This window comes from Oreochromis aureus, linkage group 16, assembly GCF_013358895.1.
Source record: "Oreochromis aureus strain Israel breed Guangdong linkage group 16, ZZ_aureus, whole genome shotgun sequence".
NCBI classification, from domain to species: Eukaryota; Metazoa; Chordata; class Actinopteri; order Cichliformes; family Cichlidae; genus Oreochromis; species Oreochromis aureus.
The window spans coordinates 26,727,806-26,752,961 of record NC_052957.1 but is presented as its reverse complement, the minus strand read 5'-3'; the positions used below and the strand labels follow the sequence as shown (position 1 = coordinate 26,752,961).

Genomic DNA, 25,156 nt, shown 5'->3' with positions numbered 1-25,156 from the left:
ATACAGAACAACGGCTCTGATAATATCTAATTACTGATTGCTGTGTTTATTTGGTTACTATTGAATCCAATGGACCCAAAACTCTGCTAAATATAGCCACTGATAGAACAAACCTTCCGTTCTGCTATCCTTAGATCATCAGTGAGGATCAGTTCCGCCAGCTGGAGAAGATCAAGACTATCGGCTCCACATACATGGCAGCCTCTGGCCTCAATGACTCCACGTATGACAAGGTCGGGCGGTCACACATCCGTGCTCTCGCTGACTACGCCATGAGGCTGATGGACCAGATGAAATACATCAATGAACACTCCTTTAACAACTTCAAGATGAAAATAGGTGGGTAGCAGGAAAGAAAAAGGGTGCAGGAATGCACTTTTTTTTGCAGAGTGTAAGACTGTTGTTGACTGCAGCTCAAGTAAAAGTAACTCATTTGCCAATTTGGAACTAAAGAACCAGTTTCCAAATTGAAAAAAAATGAAAATCCAGGGAAATTATTTACATTCTGAGATCTGATTTTAGTATTTTGTAGGATATATACATCATATCTTTTAACCTCCACCTCTGTTTGTCAATTTTAATTATTCTATTTTAATTTTTCGTCCTAGGTCTTAACATCGGCCCGGTGGTGGCTGGGGTGATCGGGGCCAGGAAACCTCAGTACGACATCTGGGGGAACACTGTAAATGTAGCGAGTCGCATGGACAGCACAGGTGTACCAGAGAGAATCCAGGTAATGCTGCCAGAGCAGCATTTTATATGTCCCGTCATTTAAATTCACACTGATGATTTTGTGTACTCAGATAATCAATAAGTTATTTCAAATCAACTATAAAATTTGCATTCCATCAGTAAATTATTCTGAACTCCTTCCCTCCCACCTCCTTCAGTCTATTTTGGTGAAAAATTAGAAATTGATCCAGTGTGCATAAGCTCAGTAAAACCACACTTATCTGACGACTGAATGCAGGGAAAAAGGAGTCTATTCAAGGTAATGAAGAATGATCATTAAAAATGGCCCTACTGGTTTTAGTCTATCAGATATTCAATCATTAAAGCTTAATAATTCAAAGCTAATAAATCAAAGCTAAGATTGAATTCTTTAATTTCATCTAATATCTTTACAGTCCACCTTTTTGCAGGAAAAAGTGACAAAAGAGAAAATATGAGCTGCTGCTTCCTAATGAACACCAAATGGCTCCAAGCAGCATTTTATTAGTAAAGTTATGAGTTTCATTTTTGTAATATTTCTGTAACTTCTTCAGTTGTTTTTGTTGGAAACTCGTATTAAAACTCTAATAATAGAATATTTCCCAGTGGAGGTAGCCAAACTCAACGAGCCAATGACTATAATCAGGTGAAAAGGCATAAGAGAGTTAATACAAAATTTTATTGACAGAATTATGGCGTCAGATGTGTTTCTTATTACCACTAATTCAGGAAGAACAACACAGAGAACTGATTACACATTCCATTGGTGATTTACAGATCACAAGATGTGTGCATAAACTATATATGTAATTCTCCTCTCGCCCCTGTGGGCGGTCTTTATCCTTCAAGCGCGAGTCCTCTACCAGAGGCCGGGGAGATCCCACAGGATCTTAGCTCGGTCATTCTCAACCACCCTAGAGGACATCTCCCATTTTGACCTTGGGACTTCCAGTCCATACTCGGCACAGATGTTCCTGTATACTTTGTCGACCACTTGGTTATGGCGTTCCATGTATGCCCTGCCTGCTAGCACCTTGCAGCCTGCTGTTATGTGCTGGATTGTCTCAGGGTCTTGCCTGGTGTGGCAGACCCCAGCCTCTATGGATCAGAGTATGTTCCTATGCTGCCATGATTAGAGCCTCCGGAATGAAAGATTGTCCAGCTTTGTCCAGCCACTGGTAGGATTACTTGATATAAGCAACTTCCTCTGTCTGCCGATGGTACATACCGTGCAGGGGGCTGTCCTTCCATGATGTTTTTTCTTCTTGCTCCTCTTCTTTCTCGTATTTCTGCTTCCTGAGGTATTCACTAAGCATGCGGTCAGTTGTGGCCATCTTCCTGATGTACTCATGGATGTTTGTTGTGTCATCTAGGACTGCTTCATCAGTGCAGTCAGCTTCTTCAGCCAGTAGGCATGAATCATGTTAGAGCCTGGTGCTTCTTACTGGACCTTTTCTTGGATGTCTGTCACTGCCATGGATCCTGGATCCTTTTTAGGAAGAATGCTGTGGTCTGCTCTTAGAGCCACTAGCCACTGAGCATTGCCGTTATGGGTTGTGTCCTTCTCCCTTGAATGGTTCAGTGGAGTACAGCTGGTTTATTCTCCTGTCTTCTAGCTCTCTGGTATACCTCTTCAAGTGGCTGGCCAAGGATGTGAGTCTTTGCTTCGCAGTTTCCAAGGCCTCAGGTATCACTGCTGCCATGGTGATCATCAGTTTCAGTGATGGTAGCTGCATTTCGCATCTTCTAGATGTACTCCAAGTAGCCTTGGTAATCGGCGGAGGGCCAGCTGCTCTTGCACTCCCACGCCCTCTTCCTGTAACCCCTTCCGCTTGGTTACTCGCATAGTAGCATTCCCACAGGAGTTGTTTCCAAGGAGCCAGACTTTCTTGCATGTTTCGTAATTTTCCAAGCTCTCTGAAGGTCTTCCAACATTTATCGTTGGACATTGGCTAATTTTTCACTCATTTTCAGATGAGTCCTTGTATCTGACCAGAGGAAGTTTTCTCTGTTAAGTTCATAACACTGAGCTATGAATTGTTTAAGCATTAAAAAACAGCTAAGAATCAATGTAAAATATTATCCTTGAGCACGTTTGATATTGAGACATGGATTGGCCTCCCCAGATTCCCGATCTCAACATTATTGATTATTTCCAATTTTCGTAGAAAAATATAAAGAGCTTAAGACAGCACTGTAGTCAAATTAAACTGGGTTCAACTTGACTGAAAGTTATTCTTTGTAGAAGTTATGGTTGCATTAAACTCCATTTTAGTCAAGGACACAGCATGTTTGACTTTCAAGTTGTCAAATCATTGATCACTGGGAGTTATTAGCAAAATAATGATAAATCTCAAAAAATGCTTACCAGGTAACTAAATATTCCATTCTCCATCTGCCTTCAGGTGACCCCAGAACTGCACCAGGTACTGAGCTCCTATAACTACACACTGGAATACAGAGGAGTGGTCACAGTCAAGGGCAAAGGAGAGATGATGACCTACTTTCTCACCAGTGGACCTTCCAGCAGTTAACCCACACTAAGTGACAGACACATAGGGGGTTACACGCCTTACGACATAAAAAGCGGGCTTAGGGTGGACTGAGATTGACCTTTTCTCACAGCACTGAACCCTTCTCAAACCTGAGGCCATAAAGGATGAGGAAAATTTTCATCCCAACGCCCAGCCTGTGGGGGAGCCGATGAGTCGGAGAAGCCTTGCTACGAATCAGCAGTTGAGACCAAAGATGTCCAGTCAGAGCATAAAGACAGATTGTTGGCCAGCTGTGCAAGTCTGGGTCCTGAAGGAAAAATGGTCAATAAGAAATTTGATTTGCTTCAATCAGCCGTAATTTTCCGATGGGTTTTTTCTACAAACCTGCGGGAGGACATAAGCTGCATTACCTCTTCTCTTTCGCTCTGCCTTGCTCCTGCTGAAGTATATACAGTATGTACATGTAAAACAGAGACAGTTTTATGTGTATGTACAGAAATTCACGTATGGTTTGTAAAACCTTTGGTCCATGTTGTGATGCAGGTATAAATCTCTCAAGTATGGACACTAAGCCAGCACTGCAGCACTATCCGTCCTTGCGTCATTATCTAATCACATCGGTAACTAAGAGATTCATGGAGGAGATGGTCTTTATTGCTGAAGCGTGTGAGATTATATGAATTTCTTTTATAACAGGTAACGCTGCACAGTGGCTTTTGTGCAATATCACAACCTTATATGAATTTATATTATATATATATATATATATATATATATATATATATGCATATGTATTATATATAAATATTCCCGCCAGATGTATATATATCATATATATCATATATATATATATATATATATATATATATATATATATATATATATATATATATATATATATATATATATGTATGTATATATATATATATATATATATTCACAAACACATAAAACAAAGAGGATGTCAGCAAAGAGCTTTTTCTAATCTTTAACATTTTCTATTTTAACTTCAGAACACAAACCCTATGAGATATATTAAGATTCTATATTTTGTACATGAATATATATATTATACATATTCAGATGTACATACTGTATAATTCATGTTGGGATTTCAGAAGTCCTCACTGGTGTTGCCTGATGTTAGCACTGCGTCACAGCTGATGTACCGTTTAGCTTCAACCCCCCAAATGGCCTCTTTTCTTGCCCTTTTCTCACAGCGAAAAGCGAGTTTTAAAACCGAGCAAGGCGGTACATTGAATGACGGACTAGAGGACGGAAATGCATCAGCCTTGGTGCTCAAAAGCCATTTCTTTTTGCACTCCAGTGCTTTCAGCCGTCCACCTTGTTGTGCTCTGCTCCCACAGCTCCCCACTCGCTCGCTCAATCAGATGGTACGACCCAATGAATGTCCGATGATCTCCGATGAGGCCTTTAACATGGACTCTGTACTGACGACGGTGATGATGCTCATCCTGTGGACAGGGACAGATAAGCACATGTGGACATGTGCCCAATTATCTGCTGTTTTCTTTCCTTAACAGAGCAGTTCTCTTCAGTATTACATCTTTATTCAGCGTGTCATCAGACAAACTGACCTGGCTGTCTCATGGACTCGAGTGATTTTTAATGATGATGTTACCAAATACTTCACCCGGTTTGGTTTGTTTTGTCACAGGAATAAGTAAATGGACAGAAAAATGTTTTCACCTGAGAATACTGAATCCAGGAAGCTTTAGAACCAAGTTTAAAGGATAAGGCTAGAAGACTGTATATAAAAGATGGACGTAGGCATGCGTGACGTCACCCATTGGTTTGTGAAGTATTGTTAAGCCTTGAGCTAACAGTTTAGAGGTCACTGGGGGTGGATCTGACTTAGAAACACCGCATGCTCATCTGGTAGCTACTTGTCAATCGCAAGGAAGACACCCTAAATAATGCTCTGCTTTGTTCTCTTATTTGACAGTCAATAGTCAATATCATGCTGTATTTAAACACTTGGAGCTAGCAATCAAGACAAACTAATTAGGAAAACGCTTACAGAGGTCATAGATAACTGGAGCCTAGTGGGTGTCCTTCCAGATTTCCTCTTCCAGAAAAATCAAACTTGTTTTAGCAATCAGAGGAGTCGCCCCCTGCTGGCTTTCAAATGCATGTTTAAGGCACTTAAACTGCATTGGCTTCTATTTTCAGACTTGTGCAGCTAAGCTATGTCCATATTTTATATAGAGTCGTATTATTATAACTGTCAACTGATCTCATGAAAAGAGCAAAATTAACATTTAAAGTAATGCCTGCAATATTCTCTCCACTTGCATCTTGTGAAAACAAACTGAATTTGTGCGTGAAGTTATTTAAAACATATTTGGTATGCTATGCAGATCAGTATTTACTTCACTGCGATGTTGTATGTATTAAGTGGACTCAAAATGAACTGGAGTCTATGGACTTTTTTCTGAATAACTAGCCTCAGGTTCTATTTAAATCCTGCATATTAATAAATGTATTCATTTTAAACTGCTGTCAGAAATTAATTAATCTGGACACTTTCCATTACAAAAATATTAATAAATGGATAGTTGAACTTAAAAAGATTACTTAAACAGAAATGTGTTGTCAAATTCCAGCCAATCAGAGCCCTTCTACAACTCAGTGGGCAGATTTTCAGTTTTTAGGAAACTATAAATGTTTAAGCGGGAGTCAGATATTGTTGGCAGTCCCAGCAATAAATGTAATTACAAAAGTCCAACTTAAAAGATTAAACAATATTTCTATTTTTTTTTTTAAGTCAGGAGGAGAGAAACAGTTAGTTAGGACTAATATTTCATCATGGAGTAACACATGCAAATGAAACAATTTATTAAACAAGTTAGACTTGTTTCACTCTATTACATTATTTTAATTCGACGCTCAGTAAGTGCCCATGATGACTATATATATGGAATAACTGCCTCCCTAATTGTTGCTTTTGAACAACATCAGAATTTAGTCCACTGGAAATTTGGTCTTTTCATGCGATTTTGTTGACAGTAAAAATATTAGCACTAGCCTTATCCTTTGAATTTCATTCCTGTTTAAAGAGTAAATGGCACTATGATTCTGAGCCTGTGGAATGAAGGGGAAAAACCTGCACTGGTCTTCTCTGGCGTTTTGTTTTGTTTGTTTTTTTAATCTTTGTTAATGTACTGTACTGCTGCAACCATTATCTTCACACACCCCTGCTAAAACCTATAGGTGTCATTCCATATGATTCCATTTGAATGCACTGCCATTCTACACCCACGTCACCCCCCTCTTTCTACTGTTCATTGTGCATGAATGTGCCATTAGAGAACGCGAGGGGCTTGGAGAGGCACAGACCAGAGATGAGGGGCGTAGCTACGAGGTGCCCGAGTGGATCCATCTTTACAAAGTACAGCATTCTCATTCGCTTTTCATTTGACACGAGGTGGCCGTGTCTGTGACACAAATGGCTTCAGAGACAAAACTGTGGATTGTTTTTGTTGCCATGCTAAACATTATGCTGTTTTTTATAGTAAAATAAACTGCTGAGAGGTTTCACAGGTACCCTAAGATCTGATTCTTGTTCTTCATGTTCTGCTGTGCTGTCAGGTCTCTTATGGATTTAGACTGATGCTGGTCTTTACTTTGCGCAAGCTGTCGATTTGGCACGCTCGCACAATACCAAAGCTACAGTTAGAATAAGAAACAAAAGTGACCAAATGTATGTGGACACGCTTTAGCTTGGGAAAGGTGCACGGTGCATTGTCTAAAATATCACAGGTTGAGGAAGACCTTTCCCTCTTTCAGCAGCACGAAGCCAAAATCTATAAACAAAAGGTTTGTTTAAATGTGTGGAAATCTCAGGTGTCTCCTCTGTTTTAACTGCACTCAAACCTGGGAGTCATTTGACATGTTCACGTAGCTCACCAACAGATGGCAGGAGCACTGCATGACATGCTTTATGCATGAGGTCCTTTGTCTTCTTTTTTATTATTACTGATTATTGTTTATATGATGGAGGACAAGGAGGAAAAATGCTAATCTCCTGATTAACGCTCTGCCCGTTACATTATCCGTCACAGCATTAATATCTGTATTTATAAGTCAAATCAGTGGCTATTACCTCCAATAGGAATCAGTTAAGATCTTGGTCACTCCTGCTGTGCATTTACATAGCAGTGCCAGACTGTAATCAAAACTGAAGCCTCCCAATTTAAACTGAGCACGCTCGGATAAAATAGGAATCGTCGTCGACTGTAATGCAGCAGCTGCAGGAACAACAGTGTTTCCTCTGCTTTTCTCCGGGGAATTCAAACGCATGTTGGTGCAAACAAAACCTCCAGACTTAATGAATGTGACCTTTTTGAACAGCCAACCTGTTGGCCTCTAACTATGTGAGCGTTGCTACAATCACATTATCACCACGCTGACATTCAAGTTCAAATTTGTGCAGGTCAGGCAGCACATATCTGTGAAAATGGGAGCACTTCCTGCTCAGGAGAAGCATCCCTGCTCGTGGAGAAACTGCTTTTTTGTTTTTTGCAATTCTTTAAAAAAAAAGTGATTTTTGTCTTCACAATTACTGCAACATGTACCAGATATCCCTGAATTGGGTATGAAACTGACAGTCTATGATAACAAAAAAGATATCATCGTAATGGAAATGTTTTTTTAATGTTCAGTGTTCCACAGCTATGCTCACAGAGTAGATATGTTTCAAACTGAGGACCAGATCACATCATGATGTGCACGTGCAACACACACACAAAAAATGGCCAATATGAAGCTACTAAGACTGGCTTAAAACTACCGTTCCAACACATTTACCCCATCAAATCAAATCAATCTTTTCCACATTTCATAACTTTAACATTTAACAGGTTTTTGTATTCTAATCATAACAGGGGGACTCCTTCCACTCTCTAGTGTCAAATTGAATAAATTCGAAGTTTAGATTAGCAAATTCCATTTAAAGACCTGTAAATGATCACATTCATGTTCCACACTTGGATTACTTAAATCCTTGACTTTCAAGTTTCCTATTTTACAGCACACACCCACACAACACGTTTACTGTAACTGCTGTGGAAAACATTTGAACAATCTAGAAGTTTGCGAATCACACTTCAGTTCCAATCAAGTCTGAGCCGTAGGGTAAAAAGAAAAGAAAAAAGGGAGCTATTAGGTCATGTAGGTGTGGCACCCGATGCTGGAAAGCAGAGAACATTCAGATGATGAATCACACGAGAATGAAGTGTTACAGCAGTCTCCGGACAGAACAATAGTGCAGATGCCAGATGGACGTGGAAGCAAAGCTGCGTACGCGTATGCTCTGATTCATTTTCACTTCTTCCAGTGAGACAGGGATCATCCAAAATAAATAAAAAATGTAAATTAAAAAATAAAGACGTCATGACAGCCTTGGCACGACTGTGAAGCTGCTCATGGAGAGTGGGGAGAAAAAAGAAAAACACGACTCAATTCTCTCCCCTTCTCGTTTTGTTTGCTGTTAGTTGTCGGGATGATGCAGGAACGCCGGGAAATCACGCCATAAATCCCCGATGACGATAAATATGGCATCTTTGTGTGATAATCATGTTAAATGTGAACACTGCCAATATACAGGCTAAATGTGAAAGATGAGTTTTTGTTTTTTTCCTTCTTGTTTTTGTTTTTAGAAATGGCAGCCAAGTCTGAACTGAGGGGCTCAGTGGGAGGGGGGAAATAAAAAAAACAGGCCAGAGGCTGTTCAGATGATACAGGCCGCCTCTGGCTTTGACAACGCAGCTATGCATCTATACCGCTGCCAACACAGACCTGTTTATTAACACAGTCACTTGACACTGGCATATGCTTGAGGCTGTGTAGGCGAGGAAGTAGGGTACGAATGCAAACAGCCTGTTTGCGTCGACTGAAACAGGAGCTACTTTGTGACTAAAAAAAGACACACGTGTACATAAAAGTGGAACGATCACAAAGCAAAATTCATAAAATCTGTAGAATTCTTCGTCAGAGAAATCAGTCAGTAAATAAATAAGCAGAATGGTCTAAACGATGACAAACACTTACGAAATAAGATACGACTGAAATGAGGACGCACACACATGCAGAAGGCAGCGTTGCATAGTTTGAAACCATGACTGAAACCAGTCGTGCACCTGATGAAGTACCAGTGGGTTTACATGGAAGCTGAAAACTGAACTGAAGTCCATGTGATTGTTTAGCCGATGCATTTGGCAGTGAGTGGCGTCGCTTTCAATACTTAACTTGGTGCTTGCAGAGAGAGCAAAACTGCATCCATCCTGCAGGCGGGATGGATGCACTGAAAGGAAGTCAAAAATTGTTATCGGGCAATGGCTTCCCAGTAAGGTCCATAAATGATTCAAGCTGCAGCAGAGAGTCCAAACTGAGATCTGTTCACAGCTGCTGGGGTTTATTGAACAGGGCTACCGCGCTGCTGCGAGATCTCTTTTGGCTTTTCTCACTGAATCAAGATGCTTGTTTTTTTGTTTTGTTTTTTTGTCTCTATTCTGTTTCCAGTATTTTCAGACTACAGGTCCATTTGTCCTTTGAGTTTCAGATCTTTTTTTTGTCAGACATTGTAGTCCGGTGCTTTGCCCAGCGGTTGCCTCAGTCTGATCTGCAGGGTCATGAAGGCGCCCACCGCCACGTGAAAGAGGATCTGCCAGATGTTCCTCAGTTCGTACAAATACATGTTGGAAAGACAGATGAGTGCAAAGGCCAGGAAGGACTTGCTGTTCCTCCAGACTGAGAAGTAGGCAAACAGGTAGCACTGAAAGGAGAAAGACAGAGAGCGTGAATGATGCGCACACCACATGACCAACGGGGATATTTTCATAAGAAATCCCATTTGATGTCTCTGTGCCCATCACTGTGTCTACCAGTCTGCGGTGATCCATTTAGTATCAGGAGCTGCACAAAAACAGCTGAGCAAAATCTTTTAGAGAAGGTACTGGACCGAAAGGCACTGAGCTTTTGCTAATGTGCAGCTGACAAGCTGCTGAGCTATAAAGTGCAGGGCTGTTAGTCAGCCAGTGATGGGCTCCCCTTACCGCAGACTATCACTTACCTGATACAGACAGGCCGCTGTGCCGAGGAAGAAGGCAATCACGTAATTAAAGTCTTCATCATCATCATTCTGCAGACACAGAGAAAATGCCTGGGGTTTTTTGGGGGGGGTTTTAAGCGCTAGTCATTCATGTAGGGACAAATAAAGAAACCAATATGACAAGAACATGTCCAGGTAGCTTTATTTATGGTTTTCATGTACTGTGATCTAATCTAGTTCATAGAGTATGATGTGACAGGTGCTCTATCAAGGGACACAATGGCAGGCATGTGGTAGTGACGTGAGCCCAAACAGACCATAATCAGTAATCAGTTAGTGTTAGTGAGGAGATATTAGTGGCTCATGACGTCAAAGTTGAACTGGGCAGCTCGTTAGTAAACTGTGATGAATGTTTACAGTGAAGTCTGTGCCATCATTTTCTCTTTAGAATAAGTCACACTACCTTTAAAGTCTGCGTTTCCTGACTACCTGATTGCTTTTCCCAGCCCTCAGGAATTCATTCGTCCTCTAAGTTTCTTGCTACAAATAAAACTGACAGCCAAAAGTATCAAACTAGAACCAGCCTTGCATTGAGCGTTCATTTCCCTTTAAGAGAAACTGAATCTGAAAGTCGTTTCTAGTATGCCCTCACCTGCAGTATGCTCTCTATAGCATGGACCCCTCGCAGCAGGTTCAGCCCTCCACAGAGGATGCTCAGCACACAGGATACGATGCCCGGGAGAGTCACCGGCTCCAACATCTGCGTGGGAGCTGCAAGAGAACAAGGACACAGGTCTCAGCTAAATCTGCTTTCCGAAGTACAACAAAGCAACTAGATTTGACAAAATTTCATTTATATATATGTATATACATATAAAAGCTATTATGTGCAGGACAAAGGGAATAAATCCCTGAATGGCAAAGATAAGCCAAGAATGTGCTGTTTTCAAATCTCACTTTCAAAACATTCGTGCGGTAAAAGAATTAATGTGTCACTATTATCAGATTAGCATACTTCATCCCTCAGGATAAAATGATTTATGTTCTCAGAAAAACAAGACACTGGAAGGTCCGTGGAGAGTGAGCAGAGCGTGGAGAGCTGCTCTCTTGGATGTCAGGGGGAAACACAACGGCTCCAAGTGACCTGAGGTGGCATCGCTTAGCTTGGGGCAACTGAGGTGTGACAGTGAGCCCAAAAGGGGTTGTTTTTCTAGACGATGTAAAGAGCACAGGGTCTGAGCTACGACGAAGAAACAGCGGAATGGATTCATTCTGAAAAGGAATATCTCATCACACACAGTCTCTCTGATACTCAGCGTTTCCTCTTCCCTTTATAACCTACCAGAAAGTAACCATTTCAAATTTAAGCAGCTGAATGACTTCTGCTGCAGATGTTTTGTTTTTTTCTTTCAATAAATATTTCAACATTTAGGACTTAAATGAGACTCTGTAATTAAGAAATGTCTTTGTTAATCCACTGAAGATACATGAAAATACAGCGATGAGGAAGCATTTTGGTTCTGAACTGCATATTAATACATTTTAATATAGGCAAAAGAGGCGTGAACAAACAGCTCAAAAAGCAAAAGGGACTAGGATCCTTTGGAGAGGCCCTGGGTCCAGGGAAATGTGTTTACCACAAAAAAACGTCCGTTCATGGCAGGGGTGTAGTACTTGCTGAAAGCTCTGGAACTCTGCTTAATATTTCTGATTTGTCCAAAAAACCTCGATAAAGGATAAAAAACAGATGCTTCCTGAGGCATTTTGTTTAGGTTGAAATAAGCAAGCAAAACAGAGCAACGCATGTCAACTTGAAGTCTTCATCAGAGTCTGCTTTGAAAGTCTTTAGAGCCATGTAGCACTTCCTGTTTTCCTTTTCCAGGAACATTTTGAGAGAAAAGCAACTATGTACATCATATCACAGTCTTGTGGTCAGTACCATCAATGTTAAGAATGAAATAATAATAAAAATAATAAGATTAAATATCTAAATTTAATGTGCATGCACACCCTGTGTATATATTTATGCACATGAATAAATGCATCTTTAAATGCTGTACGTATTTAAGTTAATTACAAGCCTCTCTCATACTTTGCACGCATACGTGTGCAGCTTATGTCCCACCTATGCCCTTGTACTTTGAAGGTGCGTGCACTGAGAATCCATTGATAGCCCGCAGGTCCTCAGGGGAGAGCTGGTAGGGCGGTCGCAGCTTGATCTCTGTCTGCATGTCAGCCAGGTTGATCTTGGTGGACAGGGAACGAGGGTTATTGTAGCGCTGTTTGGTCTTCTGGATGAAGGTGTCTGAGGGAGAACAGTCAGCACAACAAAGAGCTGATTAATAATACAAAGAGCAAAGCCGGGGAGAACCAAATGCACCCTTTGTGTGACACAGCAAGATGCTGTTAATGCGGAAGCAAAGTCGTTTAACTGTAAAATGATTTCTGAATAAACAAAAACAGTATTTTCGTTCAACAATAGACACAGAAACACTGCATATCGCAAATTACATAACAAAAATGCTATTTCATACGCTGGGCCAGTGGCTCAGTTTTACTGTCCACAAAAACAATGTTTTATATGTAAACCTAGTCTATTAGTCTATTAATTATATTTAAAATGGTTTATTCATGTCTTTATGTTTATTTACATCTGTAAAATACTGTTACCAAAGCTCTGAAATAAATCTAGTTGAGTAGGCTCCATGCTGCCCTTTAGACTCACCCCTGCGTCCTGCAGGTATGACTGTGACAGAAAGTAGGACAGCTGCTGGCAGCCTGCAGCAAAGTGGCCAAATTTAAAGATCATAACAAACTGAGCTGACAGTTTATGTGTTTTGTCTCTGTGCAACTCAAACATCGGTGGATAAGATCATATTTAAGTCCCCCTCCCCCGATGGAGGAGACTATGTAATCAGTTTTGTTTGTTTGTCTGTCTATTTGTTAGTTGTCTCGCAAATTTTGTTTGATGGTTGATACCAATAACAGCTCGAGCTCATTTAATTTTGGTGAGAACATTTTTTCACAAAATGTTTTACGGGCCATCTTCAAACTTTACAGCGTACCAAGATATACTTGGGGGGCATGAATACTCAGGTCGGCTATGCTTCTGTCCCTGACCTTTGTTGTTAGTGTTCAAGGTCAAAGTTGAGAAAAATAAAATCATGAAACCATAGAGTAATATATGATATGAAAGGGCACGGGGGCAGCTGTACAACACACGATATCACAATGATGCCATAAAGGTTTGCAAAATCACACACAGCATGAATCTATCTTAAATTCTCAAGTTTTTTACAGATTATAGAAGCCATAGTTTACAGCCCATTCTGCTCCAATCATATGGGTAAAGATAACAAACTACACCACTTTAGTATGTAATGCTTAAAGGTCATAGGTCAAAGGTCAAAATCACACGAATTTGGAAAATGTTTTAGTAAAGACCTTAGTCTTCAGGGGGAGTTGCGGTCTCTGAGTGCTTTAAACAGGATTTTATTAGTCAACATTTTACCCACTATCACAGTAACAAGTGCTGCTGTGGAAATGATGGAAAATTGTTTTTTTTCCCTTCACTTGAGTACTTTGTCTGTATAACAGCTCCACTTCTTAACTCTTCAATGTTTGTGTGTAGACCACAGTATAAAATGTGGACTTAGGTCAATCGTCCAATTAAGAAAAATGAAGCCAATTTAAAAGTGCTTTAAATGTGTATGCTAACTGAAGGCCAGCCAGCTGTAGCTGTGGCTGCAAAAAGATGTCCTGTAGAAATCGATGGGAAGACGTCATTCTGAGTTGACCTCTGTGAATACTTTCCTGATGAGTTTTAAATTGAATTTATAAATCTTAATCACTCTATATTTCAAATAGAGGATTATCAAGGATACTGATGCCTGGGATTGACAAGTCACTAGTCAACGAGAAAGCAGTTTCTGACACACCACTACTTGTTACATGTGTGTGTGTGTGTGTGTTTTTTTAATTCAGAAAGCAACAGTTAAAATTCAAGTGAAAATGGTGCTTTTAAAAAAATTAATCTAAATAATAAATAAAAAAAACTAAAGATTCAGTGCAAGTAAAAAAACAACATATTTTTACTCAGACGTATGCTGCTAAATCTGTTTTGCATTGTGGTTGGGTTTTTTTGTTGTTGTAATTGGGAGTAATATGGAAGGCCCGTCCTCAAAAGCCTCTTTAAAAGGACAGCAAGAAAAAAACTTTTAGATAACGATGACTGATGTAGTGTTTGTGTTTCACAGGTGAAGTCATAAGTAGGTTTGGTAGGTTAACTATCCAATCAACTAGCATAAAATACTGTTTGACTAGTCCCAGGCCATCAAACTCTCTTTTTTGTATCTGAAATTTACTGACTGTGACCCCGTATTGTAAAATTTGTGCACTACCCAGGAGAAACTTTAAAAACTGAATATTGTAAAGAATGAGGCCAATTTTACATCTGATAGGTACCATCAGACATGCCACCCATTTTAATTTGAAAAGCTGACATCATATTTCCCACGTGGTCGTTTTGGCTGAAACGCACAGTTCCACGGACTCACCAAATTCGATGAAGGAGTAGGGCCGCATGGCACTGTTGATCCGTTTGGTGTCATAGGTGACAATAAACTCCTTCTGTAGCTCATCCAGGAAGCAGAAGGCCAAAACATTGGGATAACTTGCAGTGCATACCATCAGGTATCCAACGCCCAGCGAGCTCGTAAAACTGAAACACACAAACACAAATATTATTGCTCTAATGCAGCGCGCCACTCTTCCTCTCGACAGAAACCCTGGGAATCTGTAATTAGGACACAAAGCTATATCCAGGGACACAAAGGCATTTCTGACTTTTGCAGGTTGCAGCTCTAAACACAGAGCAAACACAATTTAAGTCCATCTCTGCTTCAATGCCACACTTTCACAGTTAATTTAACACAATGGCTACACTCGCATCCAAATCCAGCTCTGCAGAAACAACTATCTGCTGGCCTTGCAGTGTTAATTGATACACTAAGTGCAAATTAAATTCCCCAAACACAAAGACGTTCACATTACCAGAATAGCTCGGAGCACATCTGAATGGATATGAAACCTGAATGTCAACAAAGAGTTGAGACTAATATGATGATTATCATGGAAAGAAAAACTCCCGGTGTTGATGACATCTGAGGGATGAGAGTCAATCTGATACTGGCACGTCACTGAGTAGCCGCATACATACGCATCAGGAATTGAGGCAACTGTCTCACATTTAAGGTTGGGAGGGAGGCGGGCCCCTTACCCACAATTCGAATTGATGGATTAATTTTTATTGTGCCCTTTAGTTTCACAAGCTGCTGGTGCATATATAATAAACACTGCAATAATGTACTACCAGAATTGAACCTGTAAGTGCTGTATAGTGCCTTTCCAAAGGAGACGTTGCAATGTGCTTTACAATAAACCTGTGGACAAATACGTTTACCAATATCTGTCTCGGAGCTGCCTGACTGTGCCTATAAAACCTCACCGAATATTAGAAAATAAATCATAACTCCACTGTGGGTAACAGGTAAAATAAAACTGGATTAAATCCCACGGTATAACTGATGATTCATAACTGTGACTTACAGTGTGAGTATGTTCAAATATTACAGAAGTAAACTAGTCCCTAAATTGCTTCCAGTAATGTGCATTTTCTAAATCACTGAGTAAAACTTGGGGCATTAAACAAGAGAGCCTATGTTCTAAAACCGACTGGATTAAATCTGCTGAAAAAAGAATTTCATCTAGCTTTCACAACACACAAATAATTACAGACATGACAAGGGCCACTGAAGAACCGGGAATATCACAGGACAGATTAACCGGTGACTTTAAACGCCGCCTCTTTCATTTTGACCTTCAGCAGCCTTTAGACGTCCGCACTCTTCAGAAGCTTTGGGCTCTCGCTGATTAAAGAGACGTATCAAAAGGAGACTCTGTGGTTGTTGAAAGGTATAGCCGGCCCATTGATGGCTGGCGGTGAGGTTCTCTAAGGTCACGTCCTCTGTCGTAATAAGACTAATTAGCTTTTAACAAACAATGCTTGAGAGAGTTTCAAAGCCATTCCCTACGCACAAGCAGAGCTTTTAGAAACTGTCTGACACCTCAAATGAAGCCCGAGCTGTCAAATCGCTCAAATTTAAAAGCTTTTTCTGTATTTTCTTTAACCACATGTGTGTTAGAGGGGTCAGGAAGAAAGTAGTAAAACTGTCAACAGCAGGCTATTTCAGCACCCAGGGGTCATTAAAAATGCATTGTCTAGATTTTGGTTTTATACCTGGAATTGAAGATGCACTGAGTGAATGCAGATGCTTAAAAATGCTCGAATAATTCGGCCCTTCTCCAAAAGACATTTTAGTCTAAATCCAAGGAAAAACTACCCTAACCCTTTATACTAATATTATATTTACTCAAGCCAAACAGACCTTTTATACACCAAAACGGCCCATTTGAAATGTGTTAATACCAAGAGCTATTTAACATTTAACAGAGGAGAATAACTGGATATTTCGCTAAGAGTAAAGACCTACTTGACGTTGTATGGTCCAGTCCTAAGTGTGCAGCGGTCAGGAAACTGGCCGAGTTTCTTGGAGAGACCTTTGAGGAGCCTCTTTGTTTCCTGAAGCTCTTTGTCCTGCTCATAATCAGTGGATGCTGAGAGAGGCAGGCCGTCCCCGACTCGGACCACAGAGGCAAACAACACCATCGACATCTTACAGCTCTGGCAGTCTCACTGAAGGCCTGCAAACGAGGGAGATGGCACAGATCTGTGAGTGCAGCAAGGAAATGAGGAAGAACTTGGGATTTGGATGTGTTGACAAAGCTCTCACATTCTTTATAGATTTCATGACAATTTAGACTAAATGACTAATACTTCAGTAAAAAAAACAATGAAAATGATATTAAGTTGCAACTCAGTCTTTGGTCACAGCATTGCTTTCCATTAATCACTCTACAAAGGGCAAAAAAAATCAGTTTCTTATTAAATTCTCAAATATCAGGTTTTTGTAAATGTATAATGTTTTGGGAGGTTTAATAACAAACACCGAGCACTCAGACACTGATTATTTTCCTCTCAGGATAATATAGATTACTGTGGTGACCTCTAACCTCACTTGACTGCTTAATGGATAATGTCTGCACACTCATCTATCCGAACATGAAATATTTAACAGTTTGTTTTAGTACTCAAGCTACAACAGTGAAATTAGTTATTTATATATATATATTTTTTTTAACTAACTAATTTTTTTAGCATTCAAAATCCCCGATCACTGGTATCTACTGAGAAGCTGAGAATGTGCATTAGCAGGACACTTTCCGCGTTTGTCCTCCTGCATGTGATTTGAATTCCAGTCAATTTCCTTCCTGCTTGACTGACAAGTCCTCAGGATCCGTGACGTGAGCAGAATCAGCGAAGTGTCAGGTACCACAACTAAGAACTACCTTCAAAACCAGACCAAGGTCGGATGAAAAGACAAACAAAACGGAGAATATCTTCTATATGCTTTTATCACAGCACTTAGAAACAATATCAACACCAAGTGTCGTGCGTGGAGATAAACTATATAATAAATATTTTAAAGCAGCCATCTACTTGTGTGTAATACAAAAGCAGCATAGAGGGAGAGTGTGAGTACTTCCAGGGGGGGGATGCCAAAAAATTTCAAAATACAACACACGGAAGAAGATTATAAACAGACATTTTTTCAAAATTAAAGCAGCGCCTCAAGATGAAATGTTTATTCGTTTGCAGTCCATTTGTTACCAAATTCAATCACTACCAAACATGACTTGCTAAAAGCATAAAGCAAGTTTCATTACATGTTAAGTTATTTAGTAAAAATCTCATTTTGAGCGTATTCTAATTGATTTTGGGGCCTTTGGTGATCTTGCACCAGCACAGAAGATTTAGGAAATGGTTAATTATACATTCATGAGCTTAGGTTGCCTTTGGAGCCTCTCAAGTTGTGGACATGATTTAAATACAGGTTTTGGCGGCAGCACACGTCAGGTCATTTTCATCTCCTTTGCAATACATCTGCCAGTTTCGTTACTTTACCTTGATTAACAAAAACAAACAGTGGAGAGAGTCAAACTATGGACGAAGATTGTTGGCAGAAATCTGACTGAGCTTGGCTGCCTTTCTGATGTCTGAGCCACAGGAAACTGAGGTGAGCCTATAGCATCCTCTTCACTGGGAATTTCACTTACTCCTATCTGGATGCACATTCAGCACCCTGTAGAAAGACTAAAACCACTAGACTGGTGAAATGTTGTCTCATTAGTCACTGACTTTCTAAACAAAAAGCACATTTTTCTTTCTCTATCTACTGTACTGCTTGAAAGTGCACTCATTTAATTCACTCCACTGTAATTGGTCAAGTTTGTCTGCTTCTTAGGAAACTTAGTCAAAAAGGTTACATGAAATTTTACCATAAGTGGGCTCAACCTAGATAGTGATTACATTTTCAGTTAATATGGAACTGGTAAGGACCAATGTGAGACAAGGCAAAATTTCTAATTTCCTGTCATACTACTAAAATCATGAATGAGTTGGAGGCCATTTTTAAACTATTTGAATGCTCTTGTTTTACTTTATTTTCTGTTGTTGCACACAGAGTTTTTAAATGACCTGTATCTCTGGTGTTGTTGGATGTTTCACTTTTAACTTGCAGATTACTAAAGGTTTCTTCTACTTAACTATTGCCTTCACGTAAATGTTCTGTAATCAATAAACATCATGTGAGAACCATGGACAGCTCCACGGACTGAATGAAGGGGCGTTATGGGGAGTCGATCTGAGGCTTTTAGGTGCCTTCACTGCACCCAGAGAAAAAAGCGAAACAACTCAGAACTTCAAGACACCTCAAATAAAAGGCGCGAGTACAACGTTAAGTCCTGAATTAACTCAAAAAGGCAGCGACACTAGATTGCGGAGACAAACTGTCTCACCTTTCGGCTACTTTAATCCCAACTTTAAGAGCAGTGTTTAATTAGCTAAGGGTTGGCTATGTTTACATGTGCGAACAATAAACTGGTAAATTACCTGACGTTACACGTTGCTTTTAACGTTTGCCGGTGGTGTTAGCGATCAATTTATCTTGTGTGGAAACAAGACTTTACAATCTACAGGACAGTTTAACCAGCTAGCAAAGGTTAGCAGCTAACTATTAGCGTGTTCACCAACAGCACTGAACTTCAACCTTAGCTTAATCAGCGCGGCGATTAACAGCTAGTTAGTTAGCACATCCGCAACCCAGAGCAATAATATAATACCTGGGAAATGTATGCTGCATCATCTGCACATCTGGAAGGTGTAGCTATACAGGAAGCTGAGGCAGCTAGGCAAGCCGCAGGCAGCGCTGATGCTACGATGGTTTACGTTTACGTGGCTGTTTCGCTGTGCATTGTGGGTAAACACAACCTCACCGGCGTCACGGACTAAAAAATAAATAATAATAAAATTTAAAAAATTATAAAATATTCCTTTATTATATGTTTTGTTACATTTTTAAATATCACGAATATTTTTTTGAAATACCGTGTGCCAAATCTAAGCTGATTTTATATTACGAGTAAAACTGAAGAAATTCACATTAAAATCTTAAATAGACAAAAGAGTCAGTGTCTATCTTTTTTTAACCGTCATTTACTTGTCTACTTGTCTAAAAGCAATCAAACAAAGCCTTTTAAGGAATATAACAACAAGTGTGACACATTATTAACTTATACTTAACACACACACCGAGAGAGAGAGCGAGAGCGAGAGACACCTGTAAATTTTCTGTTTGGGGACAAACATACAAACATCTTCCAAAATACTAAAAAATGCCTCACATGATAACACACACATGCACAGATTATACCATGAGCAAAAGTCTGGGTACCTTTCTCAGTCAGTACTTTTATAATACTTTCGGTTTAAAGGATTTCTGTGTGAGGTCTCTTTACCTCATGTGGATGTGCGCCGAGAGCTTGTTGCCGTCACTGCTGGTGTCTTCGCGCTGCAAGATTTCAAATGGACTTGATGGACTTTTAAGTAAGTTTCGGCTCAGAAGAAGCCAGTCTATTTCCATTTTTACTTTCTCGAATGAACTTAGTGGAATCCATCTTCATTCCAGGCCTGTAATATTTCCTTCGCCACTGGCAGCCACACACTCCATAGCATAATATTTACGCCCTGCTGCTTAACAGTTGGCGAGGTGCTGTGTTCATCAAATGCTGCACCTTTTTACTGCCCAAACACTCCTTTGGGGATTGTGGCCAAACAGCTCATTTTAAACTTCATCTATCCTGCAGAACTTCTTCCAAAAAAAAAAAAAAAAAAAAAAATCTTTTATAGATGGTGCTTTGCATAATTCAGTCATAGACGTTTTGTGATGAAGCCATGACTCTGGTCCTTCCAACTGAATCACTCTTGTGTCAGTAAAAACTTCCTGGAACTCATTTATATTTGAGAATACTTGACTTCAACAAATTCCCTTAAATGACATTACTTTTTGTTTAAATCTGTGCACATGCAAAGGAAAACATACTGCAGATAACAAAACACTTCTAAATACTGTTTACAGTTCAATGTAGAGATGAGTAAATGCAGTCCCACTGCAGAATATTCATGAGCTCATTATCTTTGTTAGACACTGTTCCTTTTTTCATTCTGAACCCCACTTGCTCCAGTTGCTTTCCCAGAGAACACAATCACAAATTAGCCCAACTCCAAGGCATCTGATTCCGAGTATATTTTATGCTAAAATTAAAACATGAAAAATGAATAAGGTGTATCCAGACCCTGCCAAGCTTTAGTGGCGCACTCAGGCCTGAAATAGGCCGTTCACCAGCATCAGCATTTTATTCACTTTCCTCTATTTCCTGTTGGAATATAGAAAAAAACAGACAGAACTTTGGCTAGAGGAAATGAAAACACCAGTACAGAGATGGTTAGCGGACTCATCCTTCACACATACCCATGCAATCTCCCAGGAGCCCCGTTAATGTGTCAGCCTGAAGGGCCCTCCTCACTACCCTCATGCCCTGTGCGCGTGCGCGTGAAAGGAAGTGAGAGCTACAGACACACAGTGAAAGTGGATGATGGATGTCTACTGGTGCTGACAAGATGATGAATAGCCACAGGTCTAGGTGAGTGTTTAGTGGAGAAAATGTCAGGTGCGGAGAAGGCGGTGCCGTCATTTGCAGTGACACGGTCTAAACAGACGCGCAAACACATTCTCGGCATTTAAATGCGTCAGTGGCGATTGGCTCTTTCTCTGGTTGACATCATTATAGATTTCAAGTCCGAGTTCATGCATTCCTGAGAACTGTGATCAGTTTGAAAATATATTTCTGTAGAACAGGTTTCCCAATTTAATTAAAGCGTGATTTTGTCCCCCGGCAATTGCATGAAAAGTATAGTTTTAAGAACTGCCTGAGAAATGAAAGAGAGATTATTATCTGTGATCCCCAGTGCCTGCAATTAATCACACATATCAGTGCATTTTTCCCCTGGATTTAGTGTTGAACCTCACTAATGCTCTTGTGGCCAAGCTTTGTTTCCAAAAATACAAAAAAGTGTAAAATGAAAACAAAAACAGAATGCTATGCTATATTTACAATAATAAATTAATAAAAAGAATACAAGGACAAAACTGAGATTTTTTTAATATTTTAATTAAGCTCACTTTGCTGCATAACTGTATTAGCTCTTCTTTTTAAATTATAGGCTATTTGCTGTATCAGGATATCAGCAGCTCAGTTCAGTTTTCCTCTTTTATCATATTTCTTTGCTTCATAATGACCCAGGTCTTCTGTGGATAAGACTGCAGTCTGGACTGCAGGAGTCCCAAGTAGCAACCAGACATGTTATACTATAGCACCATGAGTTTCAACCAATGCATTATACTGTTTGGTGAAACAAGCAATGAAATAAATCTCTCTAAAATAGTGTGTCCCAGTGGCAGTATACTTTCATGTGAAAAAGAAAACTTTAACAGGACTCTACGCAGAGATTCCAAAGGTGCTCTGTTGGATTGAAATCTGGTGACTGTGGAGGCCTTTGGTTACTCATCGTCATGCTAAAGAAGTTTTGGGACACAGGACACAAAGCTCAAGTCCTGCTGGAAGCAGTCATCAGAAGATGGATGATGGACATGGTCAGCAACAATACTTGTAGGCTTATAATGTTAAAGTGGTGCCAAAGAGTGCCAAGAAAATATCCACCACACTGTCACACCGCCAGCAGTAGTCTGAACCATTGAGGAGATGCAGGATGGATCCATGTATGTTCATTTGTTGTTTCCTATTTATTGTTTAAGCACTTGTCCAATCTTCTATTGTCAGTTTTGGTAAACCTGTGCATATCGTATACTTGGGGAATGGCACTCTTCTGAGGCTTCAGTCCATCTGCTTCAAGGTTTAACATACTTTGCATTCAGACATGCTGTTTTGTATAGCCTTCCTATCAGCACAAATCAATGTGGCCATTCTCCTCCGACCTCTGGCATTAACAAGGCATTTTCTTCCACCAGAAAACTGACGATCACTGGATATTTTCCCTTTTTCAGTTGATCAGTAGTTTCTGAAATACTCAGCCCAGCCTGTGTGGCACCAGCAACATCCAAAGTCGCTAAAATCTCCCACATTCTCATACTTAGTTTGAACTTCAGCAGGTTATGCTGAGCATATCTACATGCCTAAATGCACAGAGTTGCTGCTGTGTAACTGAGCTCCAGCTTTTAAGCAATGATGTAAACAGATGGCATTTTTATGGCACTGTTGATGGATTTTCTTAAACCCAAATCACCAGTTTCTGCAGCATTTTTAACAACAACATAAAATTACTCAATGTGAGAGCCATTGTGAGAAACAAACGTGAAAAGAAAAACTTCAACTGGCATTCCTAATTTACCCCAACATTTAAATAAGCAGGGAATTACAGAATGCCCAGAAAAGATGTGCTGACTTTTCACTGATGCATCTGAAAAACAAAATAGCTTTTTGACTTAAAATAGGGAAATGAAAATAATGACAACAGACATGGAAGAGGTGAGTTAGACGATGAGCAGGCAGATAACGACAGAGTGCAAACTCAGATATGGCATTCTGAACAACCCAAACACAATTATCCAGAAAGGTAAAATTGCCTCTGTTAAGGGTACTTGAATCTGAATAGACCTTGACTTTGTACCAATAACCCTTTGCCCTCCATTTCTTATGCTCATTTTCCACTGGTTTAAAACGCCTCGCCCTCCCCTCCAAGAAAACCAACAAAGGAGCAATGAACCAATGCTCGCGGGCTCTCCAAAGAGTTCTCTGCCCCTCTGAAAATCCTCTAAAGTGAAATTGGGATTGAGAGAGTATTACTGCCTGTGCTCACGGGCATTAATCAGCCTGTTAAGGGTCTACACTGCATGCATCCCAAAAACAGCACTTTATCCAAGCAGACCTGGATGACCCATGGACTACAAACACTAAACACAAAACCTTCAAAGTCATGCCACAGCTTAGACCGAGCTCTGAGGTGAGCTCCTCATATTTACTTTTACCTTGATCCTAGAAAAAATGATCTGTGATATTTTTTTTTATGTTTGCTGTCCTTCAAATGCAGAAGTCCAGGCAGCAAAGCTGTGACTGTGTCACATTTGGGTCCTGTGCCACTTTCTAGCCATTTCTCATAATAAAGCCACCAGTGTCACATCTGCTGAGTGCTGCTTGAGGTCCATTTGTTTCCCTTATGAGATGCAGAGGAAAAAAAGTCAAAAACAAACAAGCAAAAAAAAAAAAAAAACCCTGCTTCCACAGGGGCTGTCCATGAGCCCAGCGACCTGACAAGGTCGTCATCTGTTTATTTCATGGCTCCAACAGTGCAGCCCATCCGTTTTTGTGCATTACTACATACAGTGCTTGCCAATAAACACGCTAACATGCGAGTCTCCAGTGTTTGCTTTTGCTCTGCTGAGTTTTATCCTCATTTTTTAATTCTCAACATAGACCATTGATGTCTACTAATTCATTTCCAGTCCTTTCAGTCGCTGCTGAGTCATCCACATAAAAAAAAACCAAAACAGTGATACTGCCAACGTCACGGTGACGCTTGAGGAAAATTCATGGGATAGCTAAAACTGCGAGGATATATTGCCTGGGAGTCGACCATTTTTAACATCAAATTCATCAAATAGTTGATGCAACCAGCCTAGAGCCTTTCCCCCTAATATGATTTTAAAAAACGCTCAAATAAAGTTGGCTGTAAAATAAAAATGCATGGGTAGTTGTAGATTTCCATAGGTCTAAGCTCCATCTTTGGCCTATCAACATCCGTGGAGAGGACACTGAGGTGGTGCAGAGTTATAAATATCCAGGTGTCCCCCTTGATAATATAACAGATTGGTTGGTGAATGCAGATGTCCTGTACAGGAAGGGGCAGTGCAGGCCTAAATGTAGACAGTGACACGCTGTTTTAATTCTATCAGATTTTTGCTGCCAGTGTCCTCTTTGTTACTGCTGTGGCATCACTGGGAATTGCAGTGCAAAGGTGTACAGAAACAAAAGTACAGACCATCTTTAATAATACCAGTCATCCTCTCCACAATATTTTGGTGGCTCGGGGTCGTCTTCTTGCACTGTGCTGCAGGACAGAACATTGTAGAAGACACTTTGATCCCACTGCAGTGAGATTTTAGAAATTTGTTAACACATGAGACTCATGACCTGGTCCATCACTGTTACAACCATTGGCCTATTTCTGCTGTTTTTAGTCATTTATGTTTTATTTGGAACATTGTGCAAAAGTCTTGAACCACCCTTAATTTCTTACACTTTTGCTTCAAGGAGCAAGAGTGTCGCGTCATTTTTTTTAAGTGGT

At 40.1% G+C, this 25,156-nt stretch overlaps 2 protein-coding genes across 4 annotated transcripts in view; one reads left to right on the top strand and one right to left on the bottom strand.

Moving 5' to 3' along the window:
- Window positions 1-3,280, top strand: part of adcy5 (adenylate cyclase 5) — an 89,356-nt gene extending 86,076 nt beyond the window's left edge. For both annotated transcript variants that reach the window (XM_031732914.2, XM_031732913.2), the window contains exons 19-21: window positions 135-339; window positions 609-733; window positions 3,117-3,280. In XM_031732914.2, coding sequence (XP_031588774.2) covers window positions 135-339; window positions 609-733; window positions 3,117-3,245 — 459 coding nt within the window. In that variant the 3' untranslated portion in view covers window positions 3,246-3,280. The remainder of the gene's footprint in view (window positions 1-134; window positions 340-608; window positions 734-3,116) is intronic.
- Window positions 3,281-7,864: 4,584 nt separating this feature from the next.
- On the bottom strand, window positions 7,865-19,697 carry sec22a (SEC22 homolog A, vesicle trafficking protein). 2 transcript variants are annotated; one of them, XM_031732915.2, is made up of 7 exons: window positions 19,579-19,697; window positions 16,830-17,040; window positions 14,835-14,998; window positions 12,404-12,583; window positions 10,931-11,049; window positions 10,300-10,368; window positions 7,865-10,002 (listed from the first exon to the last, which is right to left on the bottom strand). In XM_031732915.2, exons 2-7 carry the CDS (start codon window positions 17,009-17,011, stop codon window positions 9,802-9,804), a joined length of 915 nt encoding a protein of 304 aa, XP_031588775.1. In that variant the 5' UTR covers window positions 17,012-17,040; window positions 19,579-19,697; the 3' UTR covers window positions 7,865-9,801. The 2 variants fall into 2 exon arrangements, with proteins under 2 accessions (XP_031588775.1, XP_031588776.1); XM_031732916.2 differs by lacking the exon at window positions 10,300-10,368.
- Window positions 19,698-25,156: the final 5,459 nt, after the last annotated feature.